At 54.2% G+C, this 19,313-nt stretch overlaps 1 protein-coding gene across 9 annotated transcripts in view; it reads right to left on the bottom strand.

Moving 5' to 3' along the window:
• Positions 1-19,313, bottom strand: part of MSI2 (musashi RNA binding protein 2) — a 416,318-nt gene that overhangs the window by 262,407 nt on the left and 134,598 nt on the right. For all 9 annotated transcript variants that reach the window (XM_066264029.1, XM_066264030.1, XM_066264023.1 and 6 more), the window contains exon 6: positions 8,593-8,685. In XM_066264029.1, the coding sequence (XP_066120126.1) occupies positions 8,593-8,685 (93 nt within the window). The remainder of the gene's footprint in view (positions 1-8,592; positions 8,686-19,313) is intronic.

Here is a 19,313-nt window from a genome sequence, read left to right as displayed (position 1 = left end):
CCGTCTTGCCTGCCTGAGCCGCGTGCCCCATTAACACCTGCCTGCCTGCCTGTCTGTCTGTCTGTCTTGCCCGCCTGGGCCACGAGCCCCATTAACACCTGCTGGCCTGCGGGTTCTGTGCTGGCTCCTGCTCCCAGTGGCCAAGTCCAACCAGGAAGACGGCCTGTAAACAGGGAGGAAGCCAGTGCTCTAGAACACAAGGAAGGGATATTCAAGTCCGCCTCTAGGTCATCAAGGAAGGTTTCGCCCATTTTAGGGTTTCAGGCCAAGTGTCTCCACTTTTCCCACCTTCTGTGAATGTGGGGTGGTCTGCAAGCCCAAGTTCCTAGAAACCCCTCAGTCCTGAGGAAATCAGAACAGCTGGTGACCCGACCTTTTCCTGCATAGCTTTTCTCTCTAGGCTCAGGAACCTGTCCACAGTGTTCACTGCTGGCCTGCTCTGTCTTCTTTACGCCTCCTCCCCCAACACTGCCCGCCCCAACTTCCTCAGCACTTGCAACAAGCAATCATCTCCCTTTCACAGTCACAGCCCTTCCACCCAGATTCTTCCATCCTGGAAACATCCCGGCCACACAGATGTCCCGCGAGAAAGAAAGGGCCGTCACCCAGGCGGCGGAAGGTATGCGGGCCTGACGCACGCGGGATCCCACTCTGCCAGGAACACGCCTGCTAGGAAGACACAACGCAGTGAAGAAAAATGCACACGCAGAGTCAATCTATCACACCTCCTATTCGTTTTATGCAAAGTTTCTCTGGTGCTTATTAATGCCAGCTTTCTCTCTGCCATTTCATCTCGGCCCCCACGCCGTTCTCGGGGGCCTGTGATTACTCTAATTCAGCATTTGGATGACTTCATTTCCGCTCAAGTACACCCAGGTCAACTTGGAGAGAAAAGAAAGAGGAGGAGAAGAAAAATAATCAGCTAAAAGCTATTAAATATCAGCCGTGTGCCTCATGATTGGGTTTAAAGGCAGTGGCGAGGTTAGCAACAGTCAGAAACTCAGCCCTTCTGCCTCTCCCTGCATATTAACATCTTTCAGGGGCCCAGGCTCTTGTAGCTTCGAATGCAAATAAAGGGGCCGACTGGCAGCCCACTTTTAGCTAATTCACAAATACCAAGTCTGAATACACAGGGCTGTAAAAATTTAGGGGATGGTAACTTGACAGATCTGGCTATTCTATGGAGAGACTATTTCTCAGAGGACGAATGAAGGGAAGAAAAGAGAGAGAGAGAAAAGCATGCGCGACCCATGTCATGGGGTGTCCTATTGAAGGGTGAGGGGACGGGCAGGAATCTCCATATCAATGTTCACTCCACAAAACAATGGAATTCGATTTCTCTGCCAAGTCTAAATGAACTGCGCTTTCTCTTCCCCAAGAACCACTCCTGGCGCCCACTGGCACAAGCTTGAACCGCGATTTCTCAGACACTTTCAGTTCCCACTCAAGTATAGCCAGGGGGGAAGAAAGGGTTTCTTTCTCATGCAAACAGCTCCATTGTAAGTGACGTCCTCAGAGGCAGCCAGGAGGGCTCCCGGAAGGTGAGCTGGTGCAAGGGCCCTGCGGCCCCTCCCCCCCTCCCCCTCCCCCCTCCCAGGCCCATTAACTGCTTCCTGCCCAGGGGCGCCCCTGCCTCCGTCTTTATGGCCTCCTAGAAGAATTAAATCACGCTAAACCTCGCCCGGAGACAGAGCTCAGTGGTGGAGCTGGTGCAGCCGCAGCGAGTTGGGGCCTTTCCCCTCTACCTGCTGTTGGATACGCACATGGCATTTGATTCGGGGCATCTCCAAGTTTTCCCAGCTTGTTCCCCAGAAGGCGTCCGATTTTTCTACTGGTATTTTTTTAAAACACGGTTAACGGAGCAATAATAATGTCTGATGCATTTGCCTAACAACAGCTGGCTATATTTTATACACTAAAAGGGAAATGGGAAGTTTTCCTAGAAACTCACTAAGCTATTTCAGGAACTCCTTATTTAAGCGAAAAAAAAAAGAAAAGAAAAGAAAAGAAAAAAATGAAAAAGGGGGGGGTTCAGGAGAAGTGGGGCTGGGGTGCCCAGTCTACCGCCAGCTCCGTCCAGCAGCTGCAGGGGCAGGGCTGGGGGGAAAAGGCCACCTGGACCCACGAAGCTGCCTGGCAGGAAGGTTCACCTGCAAAGCCAGGGCGTGCATCGCTGGCGTGTCGCTGCTGCCTGGTGGCAGGGCCACCGTGGTGACCCAGGAGGCTGAGGCCGGCCCAGGAGGCGGATCCTCCTGCTGGCTAACTGCAACACTGTGCACTCAGTGGCTCTGCCAGGGGTCAGAGGGCAAACAAAGTCCCCACCCCCGTATGACACACTTCCGAAGGGAGAGACTGACACAAACCAGACAGAGAATTAATAAAACATGAGGACAGTGTTGGCCTTGTTCTGGGCTATTACAGGAAGAAAATCTAAACACAAAAGTAGCCTTCAGCCTGCCAGCCTGGAAGGGGAGAGGCCCACGGTCCTTCCGGGTCCACTCTGCCGACATCAGTCAAGGTCTGAGGCCGTCCAGGCCCCCGGAGAGCCAGGACGAGCAGATGACAGGCACGGCCCGGGCCCGCCGGCCGCGTCCCAGCCAGTCCACCTGCACAAACCACTTCAGAGGACAAACACCTCACAGAGGCTTTGATGCCCACAAAGGACACCAGGACTCTGTCCCCCACGCCCGAGCTGAGAGCCATGCTCCGCCCAGAGCCTGGCTGCTCCACGACGCACACTTGGAAGTGAGCGGTAGCACTTGACCTCAGGATCACAGCCCACTCTCCACAGTGTGGTCACACGCTTATTTATTTTCTCACGGACTTCGCCTTCCCGATTTCAAAGCCTTTCTAACATTTTTTATCCGGGACCCTAACTCGCCTCACACAGACAGCATCAAAAGGAGTATCTGAGCAGCGGCCGAGGGCACCCTCATCGTACCTGCACCCACACCTCGAGCTGAAAATCAGAGGTGCCAAGCACCTCCTCGGAGGATGGCCCCCCGCACAAGTGAAATAAATGAGACCTCATTATATTAGAAAAGTCTATTCATTCTGGTTTTCAATTTTTCTCTTCCAAAAAGCATCCTGCACCATTCTCTCCAGCTCAAGGGAACTTTCTAGGCCCCACACGACCCCAACCCAACAGAAAGACTCCAGGACCCTTTCCACCCCTCCCCACGGGGCTCCCCTTCAAAGGGACCTGAAGAGCTGTAACTCTCCAGTCGCCTCCTCCTCGAAGGCCCCTTTCTCCCACCCGCCACAATGAGGGGCTGGCCCAGGAAGGGGTTACAGCCCGCGTGTCAGGCCACAGATTCGGGCGCTGGCCCAGAAGGGACATGGGAACCGGAGCAGCCGGGCGATAAAGGCCGGATTGTAGCAGCCCACTGAATTGGAAATGACTTGGAGGCCTAATGAAACAGAACTTTGGCAGTCGAACAGAATGAGAGGAATGAGACAATAAAGGGCTGGAACAAAGGGTGCAGAGTCGTTTCAGCTTAGCAAAATAAGCTCACTTTGTTGGTGGGGAAAGCCAAAGCCGATTAGGATAAACCAATGACTAAGCGTAAGTCTTCCAAACTAATTACACAGTTCACCATGTGAAGTATAATTGGAAGCCTCCAGATGCGGGCCGCTCTGCTTTCACGGGAGTGACATGAAGTGAGAATTACCTCCCGAGTCCGGCGCAGAGCGGCCCCAGCATCGAGGCAAATGGCAGAAAGGAGCCGGACCGCTCCGTCCGGGACGAGGCCGAGAATTCATTACGTGCGAGGGCCTCTTTTTGATCTCCAAAATCCTATAAAGGGAGAACTTAAGAAACCGGTACTTGCAGGAGAGGCCTACAGGGGACAAGGAGAAAACCCGTGAACGCGGACTGTCTTTGATCCCAGGACTTTCCAATTACCGAGCTGGGTGTCTCGGGGTGGTGGTGTGGGGAGCAGAGAGGAGGACAGGCGATGGATTGTCAGGGTCTGTGCGTGCGTATTTAGAACATCATTTACGTGCCATTTTGGGGAATGGTCCGTATACATCATTCCTGCATGCACGAAATCATGAATGCAGATAACGTCCACTAGGAAACCCGAAGCAGCAAAATAAATTACAATATAGCAACAGTCTTGACAAATGAACAAAACCTGCCCCCCTCTGAGTACCGGGCTGCTTAGCAGGAAAGTGGGAGGTCGGTGAGGTTTAACACAGAAAGAGGCGAGGGCTCGATGGTGCAGAAACGAGAGACTGTCCATCCGGACTCTGCCCAGCGTGGGCCGTGTGATCCTGAACAACTTCCTGACCTTTCTCAACATTCGTTTTGTCACTTACACGACAGACATTCTACATATCTTGCCTGACTGCCTTGAGAATCAAAGTTTAAAATGCATTAAAAAGCTTGGCACCAAGCACACGTCTCTGTAATTCAGAAACAGAAACTCAGAGGCTCTTCATAGTAGAATCTGAACTCCACGCGTTCTGAGTCTGTGTTAATTCAGATCTAACAGAGGTAACAGGGAACCGGAGATACTCGACAGTGTCGCCTGTTCTTACTCCCAGGATGAAGACTCCAGTTTACAAACAGTAGCCTTTTCCAAATAGAGACTCTTCACTGTCCTTGCATCTTGAAGTCCAGAAATAAAGTCTACCACAGTTACGACTGTTTTGCTTATTATATCACGCTCATTACTACTGATAATATGTTGTTTGGTTATAGTCAAGGGATAACTTAGATATCTATCTAGCCACCTATGTGTTTTTACACTTTCTAAATTATTGAATTTTCAAGCTTGACACCAACCTCAGGAAGAGTTTAGTCCAGGGGCTGGCCAAATGCAGCCCACCACCTGTGTTTGTAAATAAAGTTTTATTGAAACATGGTCACACCCAATGGTTTGCTATGGCTCTCTCTCCATACAGCAGCAGAAGTGAGTAGTTGTGACAGAGACTACATGCTTTCCAAGAGCCAAAAATGTTTAGTCTCTGACCTTTACAACTCTCTCAATCCCTTCCCTGATGACAAACCGAGGCCGGGAAAGAAATGGCTCGTTACGGGGTCACGGTGGGGTCAGACCCAGTGTGAGGGCCTGGACTCACTTCGACCTTCCCTCTGTCCGACGACAACACCAGAACAGCTACCCAGAAGGTGGGGATGGCCATTCAAGTCAGACAAGGCCTCATGCCAACGGCCACACTTCTCATCTTAAATATAAACATGATCTCATCTAAAATATAAACAAGGCATGACATCCCTAACCTGAGCTGGGGGTGGGGGAGTCTTCTGGGAGAAAGGTAGGAGAAGAGCACAGAAGGGTTCACAAACCTCCAATCTGAGTTATTTAAAGCCCTCGGTGTGTCATTCCGCACCCACTCCACTTCCAGTAATGACATATTTAAACTCCCTGTGCTCAGCCCCACGACAGCAGTCCTGCCTACCTCGACTGCCACCTGAAACAAACAGCTGAGGCAGCTGCCACCTCGGGCGAGACGGGAGGAGGGAGGGGAGCGGGGAATGACAGCCAGGGAAACCTGCAGGGCGGGTGGCGAGCCCTGAGTGGAGACTGGAGGAGGATAGAAAGTTCTAGACTTGGAGGAGTAGGAAGTCAGGTAGGAATTCTGACTGCTATACTGCCTTGTCTGGGTGACCTGAGCAGAGACGTAACCTCCCTGACCCTGACTGTCCACCTTCCTCAAATGGGCTGGAGATACCAACAGCGGCTGAGCAGATGGAATGAAGCGACGTGAGTGCAGGTTCCGGCACGGTCCGGACCGCGTGAGGGGTCGCCCTCTTTTCCCTTCCTCTGCATCCTCCGCTCCCTAAGTCCGTCCTGTGGTTCAATCAGGAGTTGGAATGGGGCCCAAGTTCACGGTCTGTTTTCAGACAAGCCTGGAGGGGGAGTCTGCATCCTACTTTATCTTTCAGGGTGTTATGACCTTGAGTCAAAGATTTAACACTTTATAAAACGGGCAGTACCTCCACCTGCCTCCCAGAGAAGAATTACATGACGTAATGTGCGTCACTGGCTCGACCCAGTATCCAACATTTGGGACGCACTCCTTAACTAAAAAAATTATGCCTCACTAATGTGCAGTAAACCAACTGAAAAGAGCCCCAAACAACTTGAACATAGTCAGGAATGTGTGAGTACATTACATGCAAGTGTGTGTGTGTGTGTGTGTGCGCGCGCGTGTCTGTTTCCTTCATCGCAAATATAAACTACTGAAGGGTAGAGTCAGTTTGTCAATTTATCTGTTACCTCCTTTCAAGGCTGCTGGATTTACTTTTTGCCCCTAAGGCCCCAAGCAGAGTCTCTCCTCCTTTGATCATTCTGGAATCAACTGACTTATACCAGAATCCTGTAAGGTGATGGGGCCCTGCCTAAGGGGGCAGAAATGTAACACTAGCCACCAGCCAAAGGAGGAATCAGCTATCCTGAAGACAGACCCAGATAATACACAGAGCATATGTAACAGACAAGCTCCAAAAACAGGAGCGCAGAGACTATTATGATTTTGATACATTCAAAAGCCCCCCTTGTCCTTTAATAAAACACTTGAAGAGTTGAACCTATCCTGCTGGAATCCACAAACGTTACTGCAAAACGAACTGAGCGGCCTCAGACCCAGCTAGGGCCATGCCAGGGAGGGCAGGCGGTGACTGCCTCCCGGACAAGGGGACAAGTGTTCTTCAGGCAGCAATGGCCGCCGCCACCGCCACGGTCCCGGCCAAAGCTTGCAGAGCCTCCCACTGCTGGCATACCAGGTCACAACTGTGAGCGTTAATGAAAAACGACAGAAAGACACAGAGAGAGAGTGGAAGAAAGAGAGAGAAACCGCGAGCTGGGAATGTGCAGAGACGTGGCAAGTACAAGCCTGTCTAGAATATGCTAACAGCCCATCCGGGCAGCGTCAACTTCCCTGACACCCTCAAATAGGCCCTTGAGATTCCAAGGCAGGTTATGGCTCGAAAAAGAAATCCCACCTCATGTTTGCAAACACCACCCCTGGCCAGTTCTGAAGGTAGCAGAAAGGCTCACAGTCCGGAGCCTTCCATCGCGGCAGCTGGACTTGTCTCTTTTCATTATTTCCAATTTCTCTCCCCCAGGCAGGGTGGGGCTGGGCGAGAAACACCCCCCCCCCCCCAGTGCTTTCAGGCTGTCTGGAAGGGAAGTACGATTACACCCCGGCCGGGTCACCATCGCACTCAGCCCTCCTTCAGAACTGGCCAGAACGAATCAGCCCCGACCGGCAGTGCAGCCGGTGCCGCGGGGAAGGCGTCTCACGACCGACCTGGAAGGGCAGCTGAGTGCCGTTCTGAATGCGAGGCTGGGCTGGAGGAAGACGCGTTCCCTTTGTTGCATGTTCTCCCATCCATGCAGAAATTGATTAATACCAGAGGGGGGAAAAAATCTCCATTTTGAGGCTAAATGGGGGTCAGGGCATTCTTCCCAGACAGTAGCTCACAATGGGATACACCTGGGGACAGGGACACAGCCATCCATCGCCTTGGGCAAATGAATAAAGCACAGAACCTTCAGACTGGGCAGTGGGCACAGTGCCTTTGTTCCACCCAAGACGGGCATGACAGCGGTCACCGGGTGGGTGGGTGCGGCGACAAAGCTTAGAACAGGTGCGGGATCTCCTCAGAGGACATCACCCTGTGCCGTGTCAGCCCCTCAGCAGGCGTGGGGGGAGCGTGGGGGGAACGCAGACTTCTGCAGAAGGAACCATCCCACACCTGGCTCCCAGGACAATGCCCGCAACTACTCAAGGATATAGGAACCAGAAAGCTCAGACACTCGCCTGCCAGCCTCCAGGGGCACAGCAGCTGGCAAGGGCCAGTCCCCCACAAGCTGCCCTGTTGGAGCCTGGGGCAACATAGTCATCTAAGGAATGTGTCATCCTCAGAAAGAACCTTCTCTCCAGAGCCCCCTCCACCGACTAGAGAGGCTGAATTAAACACCTCGCCCACAGTCACACATCCGGCCGGCCGGCTGGCTGGCACACACGCTCACACATTCCGCGTCCCGACCGACTCGAGGCAGTCGGTGCTGCGCTCCGCCCGCCGCGGCAGCAGAGCCCAGGGGACAATTTAACGCCTGTCTCGCAGACACTGTGACAGGTACAGGCCCAGCAGCCTTCCCGAGTTTCCTCGGGCATTTGACGGGAGAGGGTTTAGCAGCACAGGGTCCCAGGGGGGCACCTCTCTCAACCTTCTCCCCAGAAAGGCACAGAACGAGGCCCAGTGCCAACTCACAAGAGGCCTCTGGCAGCTTCTGTGGGAGCTCCCGCACTGTGACTCGGTCCCCCGTCCCTCCTCTGCCGCTGCCACCGCCAGCTCCCAGGCCAGGCCCTCGTCGCCAGCCAATGCCAGCACCACCGTGCTCAAAGGCCACGCTGTCTGCTCCTGCGGGCACGGGGGGCGCCATGCCCACCACACACAGGGCTCTTCCATCTCGGCTCCTGACAAATCTCACTTCCATCTTGACACCCAAGTTCAAGGACACTGTCCTTGGGGACACAGCATGGCAAAGGCGGTGAGGCCACGGCAGCCACTTCAAAGGTCCGATCGGGCACGCGCTCGCCACCCCATGTACCGCTTACCTTGCCAAACTGCTCGAAATATTGCTTTACGTCTTCCACCACCGTGTTCGCAGATAATCCGCCTACAAATATTTTCTTTGTTCTTGTGACCATCTGCAAGAGACGACAGGAGGAAGACATGGGTTAACCGGGTTATCAGCAACAACGCTCGCCAGGATGCGGAAACGTCCGCATTTCCCTAGGAGGGCAACTTCAGACAGGTTCAGGCTGCACGGAGGGCGCCCTGCAGACGACTCAGGGTGCTGCAGACAGCCACTCTGGATCAGGCCTCAACCTGAAGACGCGACTTTCCACCGACCCAGGTGGACTTCAAACCTCTCTGGCCACAGGCACAGCTCCATTCTGAGGCAGCAGCACCAAGAAAACAGTCGCATGTCAAAGCTGTTTCAACCTAAGAGTCATGACCCAAACAGAACTCCATGCATAAGAACCTGCTGCCCAGGCCCTGGCCGGTTGGCTCAGCGGTAGAGCATCGGCCTAGCATGCGGAGGACCCGGGTTCGATTCCCGGCCAGGGCACACAGGAGAAGCGCCTATTTGCTTCTCCACCCCTCCACCGCGCCTTCCTCTCTGTCTCTCTCTTCCCCTCCCGCAGCCAAGGCTCCATTGGAGCAAAGATGGCCTGGGCGCTGGGGATGGCTCTGTGGCCTCTGCCTCAGGTCCTAGAGTGGCTCTGGTCGCAACATGACGACGCCCAGGATGGGCAGAGCATCGCCCCCCCTGGTGGGCAGAGCGTTGCCCCTGGTGGGCGTGCCGGGTGGATCCCGGTCGGGCGCATGCAGGGAGCCTGTCTGACTGTCTCTCCCTGTTTCCAGCTTCAGAAAAATGCAAAAAAAAAAAAAAAAAAGAATCTGCTGCCCAGAAAGTATCCATAAAATCCGTCAATAAGAAAACCACACGTAATTTAAAACTGTGTGTGGACTATCTACTCGAAGCTGTTCTTTTTAAAAAAAATTTTTTTTTTTTTTATTTATTTTGACTCAGTGGTAGAGCATCGGCCTGGTGTGCGGAAGTCCCGGGTTCGATTCCCGACCAGGGCACACAGGAGAAGCACCCATCTGCTTCTTCACCCCTCCCACTCTCCTTCCTCTCTGTCTCTCTCTTCCCCTCCCACAGCCAAGACTCCATTTGAGCAAAGTTGGCCCAGGAGCTGAGGATGGCTCCATGGCCTCTGCCTCAGGCGCTAAAATGGCTCTGGTTGCAACAGAGCAACACCCAGATGGGCAGAGCATCACCCCCTGGTGGGTGTGCCGGGTGGATCTCAATCGGGCACATGCAGGAGTCTGACTGCCTCCCCGTTTCCAACTTCAGAAAAATAAAATAAATAAATAAATAAATAAATAAATAAAATATTTTATTTATTTTTTAATTTGAGAGAAAGGATAGAGAACATGTGAGGGGTTGGGGAGCAGGAAGCATAAACTTGTACTTGTTTCCCGTTTGTGCCTTGACTAGGCAGGCCTGGGGTTTCGAACTGGTGATGTCAGAATTCCAGGCTGATGCTTTACCCACTGCGCTGCCACAGGCTAGGCCCCACTGTGCTGTTCTGGGGGTGGGGGGGTGGTACATGTCTGCCGACAGGACCAACACTGGCCTCACACACAAAATACCCTCCGAGCTCAGCCCAGGCCCTCCTTCCTCTCCTGATTTCTCACGAGTCACCGTGATTCGTCCTACACTCAGTCAAGCCGAGCTCTGACCCTCGGGTCTCCACACCTCCGTCCATAAAGGCGTCCCTCCCTCTGGAATGCCTCCCCACATCTCAGTCTCCCATGGCAACTTGTGAGCAAGATCTAACGACCTTTTCCCTAAGTCAAGACACCTCTAGAGTCGCCCCACCCAGAAGCGTTCTTCCCTCTCCTGAACCCCCCAACACCGCACGCAATGGCGTCTCCCAGCGCTCCCCACTTTCTTGCCGGTCAGCAGGAACCCGGTTCCCTCCTTCCTCCCCCAGCAGGTGGACTCCTGGTTCCTCTTGGTATCCCCCCCCCCGCCGCCCACCACACACACACACACACACACAATGCCGCGCCCACCACACACACACACACACACACACACACACAATGCCGCGCCCACCACACACACACACACACACACACACACACACACACAATGCCGCGTACTGGGCCAACCAGGCACGTGGAGCCAAAACGTTCCGTGGATGCAAAAGTGCCTGCGTGGCCCGGTTTCAGAACTCCACCGGGTCCAAAACAAAGGAAGGCCAATGACATAAACTGTTCAGAGCCAGAGACCAAAAGTCTTACCACGTAGGAGCCAAGAAGAATAAAAGTTTTATTCTGGGCCCTGGCCGGTTGGCTCAGCGGTAGAGCGTCGGCCTGGCATGCGGGGGACCCGGGTTCGATTCCCAGCCAGGGCACATGGGAGAAGTGCCCATTTGCTTCTCCACCACCCCCCTCCTTCCTCTCTGTCTCTCTCTTCCCCTCCCGCAGCCAAGGCTCAATTGGAGCAAAGATGGCCTGGGCGCTGGGGATGGCTCCTTGGCCTCTGCCCCAGGCGCTAGAGTGGCTCTGGCCGGGGCAGAGCAACGCCAAGGGGGTGGGGGTGGGGGGGAGGTGGGGGGGGGACCCCTAGTGGGCAGAGCTTTGCCCCTGGTGGGCGTGCCGGGTGGATCCCAGTCGGGCGCATGCGGGAGTCTGTCTGTCTCTCCCCATTTCCAGCTTCAGAAAAATACAAAAAAATAATAATAATTAAAAAAAAAAAGTTTTATTCTGAAGACTGACTTTAGGCTACCTGGGTGTTTGAGGCTTATTTTTTTTTTATGTCAAATAAATTTAAATAATCTGTGGGTACAGGCCTGACTAGTTTGACTGCATGGAAGGAGAAGCGCAGTGTCTCGCCTGGGGAGGAATCAGTCACAACATACCGGGGGTCCTCGGGTTACGACAGTTCTGTTCTCACGACAGTGGCATAACCCGAACTTTGGTGTAGGTCGAAACACACCCTAGCCTAAGACAAACGGAGCACTTGTACTTTTAACAGTCCAACACGGTGTCGGTAAGCGTGCTGGGAGACGCCCAACCCCAGTCCGACGCGGTGTCGGTAAGGTGCTGGGAGACGCCCACCCCCAGTCCCACACGGCGTCAGTGAGCGTGCTGGGAGACGCTGACCCCCAGTCCCACACGGCGTCGGTAAGGTGCTGGGAGACGCCCACCCCCAGTCCCACACGGCGTCAGTGAGCGTGCTGGGAGACGCCGACCCCCAGTCCCACACGGCGTCGGTGAGCGTGCTGGGAGACGCCCACCCCCAGTCCCACACGGCGTCGGTGAGCGTGCTGGGAGACGCCGACCCCCAGTCCGACGCGGTGTTGGTAAGCGTGCTGGGAGACGCCCACCCCCAGTCCCACACGGTGTCGGTGAGCGTGCTGGGAGACGCCCACCCCCAGTCCCACACGGTGTCGGTGAGCGTGCTGGGAGACGCCCACCCCCAGTCCCACACGGCGTCGGTGAGCGTGCTGGGAGACGCCCACCCCCAGTCCCACACGGCGTCGGTGAGCGTGCTGGGAGACGCCCACCCCCAGTCCCACACGGCGTCGGTGAGCGTGCTGGGAGACGCCCACCCCCAGTCCCACACGGTGTCGGTAAGGTGCTGGGAGACGCCCACCCCCAGTCCGACGCGGTGTCGGTAAGGTGCTGGGAGACGCCCACCCCCAGTCCGACGCGGTGTCGGTAAGGTGCTGGGAGACGCCCACCCCCAGTCCCACACGGCGTCGGTGAGCGTGCTGGGAGACGCCCACCCCCAGTCCCACACGGCGTCGGTGAGCGTGCTGGGAGACGCCCACCCCCAGTCCCACACAGTGTCGGTAAGGTGCTGGGAGACGCCCACCCCCAGTCCCACACGGCGTCGGTGAGCGTGCTGGGAGACGCCCACCCCCAGTCCCACACGGCGTCGGTGAGCGTGCTGGGAGACGCCCACCCCTCCCTCACGAGCCGCTTCACTGCGTCTTCTTCCGCTGCGCGCAGCCAAACTAGTTCGCCCACATAGTCCTTAAGTACAACGCTAACGACGTAAGCCGAAACACTCACGTCTCAATTTTTTTAAGTTTTTATGGGAGTGAGCATCATAAACTCAAAATGTTGTATGTCGAGACCGTGGTAACCTGAGGACCCCCGTACACATATATCAAATCACAATGTTGTACACTGTAAGTACCTGACAATTTTATGGGTGGATCACATCCCTATAAAGCAGGGGGAGAAAGGTTTGACAAGGACAGACAGACAAAGAAAAGCACGACTGAAACCCCAAAATAAAGGAATAAGACAAATCTTGGAGCATATTTAAAAAAGAAAGAAAAAGACCCCCACAATGCCGCAAAGGTCAATTATAATTCAAGACGAGATACCGAAGTCCAGGGCCCACGCTGCCTGGACCACTGTCACCAAGGTTCCTAACACCGGTGCTGAGAGTTTTGAAAGAAAAAAAAAAGAACAACCAACACACTTCCAACAGCAGAGCCTCAGCTGTCACCACGGGGAACATGGCCCCTGGTCAGCTCTGTGAGGAGTATCCAAGGTCCTAGAAACCTGCTCTGTGTCTCCATCTGGGTGTGACCCTGGACAGGACGCAGCCTGAGGCCCGGGTTCTGTCCTCTGCCCACTGCAGTCCCTCACCTCCCCCTGAACTATGAGCATGATGGCCCCGGCAGAGGCAGCTCCCAGGTTTCAAGGGGCTCACGCTTGAGCTGAGGGGTTCCCAGGGGACACGTGCCACTGCAGCCCACTGATGGAGCCCAGACTGGAGTATCCTTAGAAAATAATGGACTTCCTGCACAATTTTGAGAGGACACTGCCCTAGCAACCTCCTGCTGGCTGTGAGGACCATGCAGGGGTTTGTCCTTGTGTTTCAAGCTACGATTTACTGCGTTTTGTCTCTTCCAGATGAATGGGAGGGAAGACCACGCACAGGAGCACAGTCCACGAAGATCCCACCAGGGTGCACACCGCCAAGCTCCGAGGACCTCGCGGTAAGTGACGGGCATCTTATTCTGCTCCTTGTGGTCCCTCTTCCTTCTTACCCGTTCCCTAAGTCTCTCCTGGGGTCGCCTTTGTGCTGAGGCTCCAGCAGGCCCCCCGCTGAGGCGAGTCGCGCCCTGCACACTCGCGAAACGTCCGATTTTGCTGATCCGACATCCTTACTGCATTCGTTCAACAGCGCTATCCAGTGCCGGGGCGGGACCTCACAGTCTGATATACTCTGGGGCCTAATCCACTACAAAATGGAGAGATCATAATTAGCCTGCCACCACGCCAGGTTCCTATTGGGGACAAATTAAATAACATGTGCCAGAGGGCCTGGGACACCCGGGAGATGTTAAAATGCACGGTCACTGTAACTGAATCCTGACTCAGTGGTTACACTCATTCTTCAAGTTCGGAACCAATGTGCAGCGGAACGACCTCGCGTAAGGAACACGTCGATAAGAGCCCCTTATTGCTCCGCTCTCTCCCACCATCATTTCAAATACACTCTGCTGCATCGCTACACAATTTCAGATGGGCAGAGTCCTGACAGTTTCATTTTAGCTTTTTCATTCCTTTGTTTTTTGGGTTTTTTTTTTTACCCCAGCCAAGTAATTAAATATCTATAAAGAAACGCTAATGTGACTACAAACACACACAAGTGGAGTTTCCAGCTGAAGCAGCTCTGGAGAGGCATTCTGGAACGGGAACCCCACACCCTCCCTGACACCCCCTTCGGAGCCAGGCAGGTGGAGATCAGGCCTTATGTACATTCCGAATGTTCACAGAGACCCTGAAAACGAAATGACCAGCGTGCCTTTACTCTGAATAACCGGAGTCACCGAAACGTTCACTCCCCAGTAACTGGTTAAACGGAAGAGCCCCCGTGCACCCTCCCCCTTTGCCTTAGAGTGCAAACTTGCCAAGACGGAGCCCTAAAAACTGAGCCAGACACCCAGCTATAAACTTACACAGTCCCAAAAAAGTATTTAAAACAATCTTAGAGAGAAAAAAATGAAGGATGAGAAATCCCAGGCCCTAGACAAGGAGCCAAACTGTCCACGTTACTAAAACATCCTCTCCGGGAACCAGCTCAGTCAGATACAAGGACCATCCCACTCCAGCAAACACTAAAAGGAAACTGGCTTAATCAAAGCCTTCCCAACGTGGCCAGGCCAGTGGGAAGATGTGCCACACTTGGTTAGCTGCTCACTGATGTCTGGGCCGCAGGGGAGGGGGACGCGGCTGGGGGCCGTGGGGCTGCACAGTGACCTCTCCCTCCGAGGGTGCCCTGTGGAGGCCGAGGGTGATTTACTTTGGGAATCCTGGTGGCATTACTGCTCAATGGACTGTGGGCTGCGTGAGGATTTGCGTTCTGGAGAGGGAATCGGAAACCGGCAGAAGATTCTAGAAGCAACATTTCTCCCTCCAACTCCCTCGCGTCTCCATGGCTGCTGCAGAGGGCGGGGCAGGGAGGGGACAGGGCAGGGAGGGGACAGGGCTGGGACGTGGAGCCGAGGCTCTCAGGAGGACTAAATAGAGATCCTTAGATTACAAAAGTTTCTGTGTATGGGGTACGTGCGCGAGCGCACGCGTGTCTCTCTCTCTCTCTCTCTCTCTCTCTCTCTCTCTCTCTCTCTCGGAGGGGTAAGGTAACTCTAGTCCCAACACTTGAGTACTGGCTTCTATTTGCCCTGGGCACCATTTGGTTGCCTTAGAACTTTAACCCTCCTCTGATCCTCGGTCCCCTGGCTCCATGGTCTCCGCATTATAAAAAATCCTCTCCCGCCACAATGCAGAGCACCTGTGTTTTCTTCCTGTGTTAGGCCCGTTGGGTAACAGTTTCCTAAGCCGCAGCCTTCACACGGAAGCGGCACTAACCACACAAGGCAGGGGAAGCCAGCCGCTGCATGCCCGGCCCGCTCAGCCAGCCGGCTGGGCCCCCAGGGTGCACCTGGAGGAAAGAGCCACCCATCTGTCCCAGGCAGAGCTCGGCCCTCTGGTCCATTAGGAAATTAATCTCAAATTTCCTTTGCTTGATGTGTTTAGTGGGGGGGTTGCAGAAAACACTTTGGTGTGTGAATACTTTCTACCCTTTGAGACACCAGATACCCACCGACAGCCCTGCACCACTTGGGGGACAGTCCGCCTCAACAGATGCCCCCCTTTTATGGTTAGGGGCAGCACTCTGGGAAGTGGGGGTCAGGGGACCTGTGTGTGTGTGCGCACGTGTGTGTGTGTGTCTCACACATAGGGCCGCAGGGAGTGTTCAGACTCTCAGAACTCAATGCAGCAAAGTCCTGCATCCAGACCTGTAATTTACCTAAACAGCTCTCTTCCCACAAGCCTCCTGGCTCCACAGAGAAAGCCCAGCACCATTCCAGTTCGGAAAATTGCTGTTTACACGTAAGGGCTAGCCAAAGCCAGCTGCTAACCGGAGCTGCAGAGAACACTCCACCTTCCTGCCTCTAACCCGAGAGCTGGCTTTTTTTTTTTTTTAAGTTTCAAAATTCCCTTTTAAAAAATGTGTCGCTATCTGAAGTGGTCACGCAGAGCGGGGCCACTGGTTGCGTTTTTCTGAAATAGGATAAAGCAGGTGTGTGTGTTGTTCCAACAACAGCACTGGCCCGAAAGTATTTGTTGTTGTACATGAAAACAACAACAGATATTTCTGACCGAGGCATGGAAAGGCAGGCACAGCTCTGAGGAGCCCGACTTGGGTGCGAGAGAGGCCTGGAGAAATCAGGTCAGCTCCAGCCATCATCACGTTCCTGAAAGGAGTTCCAATTCCCCCAGGTGAGAAAAATGAGCCCTGGTCACTGCCCAGGAACACAGGGTCGCTGACCCATGCCTCTCGTCTCTCATCTGTGGGGCCCCACGGTGAGAGAGCCCAGGATAGATGTAAGAATTGCGACACTGGGTGGGGTCTTGCAAACGGGACTGTCCATCGCCCCCTGATGGAAAGGTGGAAAAATAAAGTCCCAGGGGGATGACTCCTGAGATAGCTAAAGCCAGGGCGGGTGACCAGGGCCAGCTGATCAGTTGGCAGATACCACACGATTTCATCCCAGACTCTGACTCTGGTGGGCACTGGGTTCTCCTGCGCTACTCTGCATCTGCGAACTAAGCCGGGTCTTTGTGTGGCAAAGAAGCTCTCTCAGGACTGACGGTGGTCACAGCAGTCCTCGACTACAAGGACCGGTTCCCGAGGGTGTTTCCTCCACGGGACCTGTCCTCTAAAAGCCCTAAGTTCTCTCGCTCCCTTCTCCCCTCCCCCCAAACCACTGCCTTGCCGTCCCCGCCATCACACCTGAACCCAGGGGCAAAACGCACTTAGCAAACAAAACCAGAATACAGGTCAGGTACTGGGGACTCTTTTCCAAATGTTTCCAGAACCACAGATGGAAAAGAGACTTCAGTGAGCTGACAAGAGTCCCCTCCAAAATCAGTGTTCCCCCAGAACCTCAGAACGGGATCTCATCTGGAAACAGGGTCACTGCAGATGTAGTTAATAAAATATCTTGAGATGAAATCGCCCTGGATATAGGGTGGGCCCTGAATCCTACGACTGACTGGTGTCCCTGTGAGAAAGAAATGGGACGTGAAGAAGGTCATGTGAAGATGGTCGCAGAAACGGGAATGATGTGTCTGCAGACTAAGGGACACCAAGAACTGCCAGCAGCTACCAGAAGGTAGGAGAGAGGCTCGGGGCCAGTATCGTCCTCGGAGACTCCAGAAGGTTCTGCCAGCGCCTACGTTTCAGACTTCAACTGCCTCATGCCTCACTGCCTGCAAACACATTTCTGCTGTTTAGCCACCCAGTGCGTGGGCCTGTGCTACCACAACCCTTGGAAACTACCAGAGAGCTCCCAGGGAGACACCCCAGGACCCCACGGCCTCCGCCTCACCTTTCCTTGGTGACAGCAGACTGAGATTCCCATGGAAACCTCCCACTGACCGTGGGCCGGAGGACGTTACGCCCACCCATGTGACAATCTAAACCTGCCCTCCCACGACTGGCAGGTCACACTCATCACTGCCTACCCACTCCAGCAGGGGCCACAGGGACAAGGTGAGGTGACAGCCGGTGGGAGGTGCGGGGGTGCAGGGAGCGAGGCCAACGCTAAGGAGAAGCAGCCCATGCTTCCCAAGGGTTCCTCTCCTCTGATCAAACCCCTCAGAGAAGGAGGGCCAGTGTCCACGTGGGCGGGTTCCCACCTGGTAACAACCAACAGACCGGGAAAGGTCCTCGCCCCCATCAAGGGAACTCAGGCTCAGAGACGTTAAGTGTCCAAAGTCACCCAGCACCAGGGAGGACAAGGACGGGAGTCCAATCTTGCCCTGTCTCTTCACCAAAGCCTCCTACAGCTGCATTTGCAACTGGCTCGACTTCTTTCTTCCCGGCAGGAAGGCAGCTGGGGGAACAGAGACAAGGGGGCCCGTGAGGAGCAAGTCTGACTGTGCCCTTTCTCAGTTCTGAAGCACAGAGGTGACAGGACAGGCGGACACTGGGGGGGGTGCACATGGTGCGGTGACTGGAAAACAGCCCGCAGCCCCTCCAACAACAAAGCACAGAGCTCTCAGATGACCCTACAGCTCCGCTCTTAGTACATACCCAAGAAATCAGAACGCGCATCTACCCAAAACCTTCCGCACAAAATCTTCGCAGCAGCACTGATGAGCACGGTCAAAACGCCGAACCACCCAATGCCCATCAGTGGGCGAAGGGCTACATTAAATGGGGTGCATCTGTGGAACAGAGTATCACTCAGCCGCAAAGCGGAACGGGTTCTGATCCGTGCTGCCACAGGGCCGAACCTCAACAACGTTGAGGAAAAGAAGCCAGGCGTCAAAGACCACGTGTCACACGACTCCATTCACGTGACAGTTCCTAATGGGGAACCCCACAGAGGCAGAAAGTACATCAGTGGTTGCTCAGGGTGGAAGAGAGCAAGGGGGGGGTGGCTGAAGGGGGCGGGGCTTCTTTCTGAGGTGATGAAGATGCTCTCAACGTGACTGTGGCGATGGGTGACACATCTGGGAATACACTAAGAACCCCTGAACCTCAGACGCTTTACATGGGTAAACTGTATGGCATGTGAATTCTATCTCAATAAAGTTTTCTAGTTTTTGTGTTTTTTTAATAACAGGCCAAAAGGATCCCTAAGCTGAGAGTCTGGATGCAAGAAGAACTTAAAACAAACCCAAGTGCCCAGGACAGTGCTAACTCCGTGGGTCTCAGTTCACCCACAGTTGACCACTGGACAGAGTGTAAAATGGTATCTGATGATGCCAGTTGCAGAAATCCGTTTAAGTTCAGAGGAAACCAACTATAAGTATAGCGGCAAATGCTTCTCAGCGCTCTCTCTCCCCGTCTATAGCTATTAGCCAGAGAGCACAGGGGTTCGGGCTGCAACTTGGCAGTCCCTCTAAATAGCTTTAAAATTGAAAGGGGGAAAAAAGCCTCCTTCTATGTGGGGCTAGAATATAATTTACACACAATTATCTGACATAGTCAGGTTACATTACCTCTAGTTAAAGCCACGGTAACTCACAGAAAAGGGAAGGTGATCTTGTAATGCAACATTCGGGCTGCCTCAGCAGGGAGCTCAGACCCCTCCCCCCCCATCTCTGAGCCCTCTGCCTGGCTCCCTCCTAGGCTAATTTAAAAAATACTACTTCCTCTTACCCTTGGGGGGAAAAGTTGCAGCTGGCAAGGCTGACCTGCCCACAGATTGGT

This window comes from Saccopteryx bilineata, chromosome 2 (assembly GCF_036850765.1).
Source record: "Saccopteryx bilineata isolate mSacBil1 chromosome 2, mSacBil1_pri_phased_curated, whole genome shotgun sequence".
In the NCBI taxonomy this organism is placed as follows: Eukaryota; Metazoa; Chordata; class Mammalia; order Chiroptera; family Emballonuridae; genus Saccopteryx; species Saccopteryx bilineata.
Note: the sequence above shows the minus strand (reverse complement) of the source record. Positions and strands in the feature narration are given on the sequence as shown.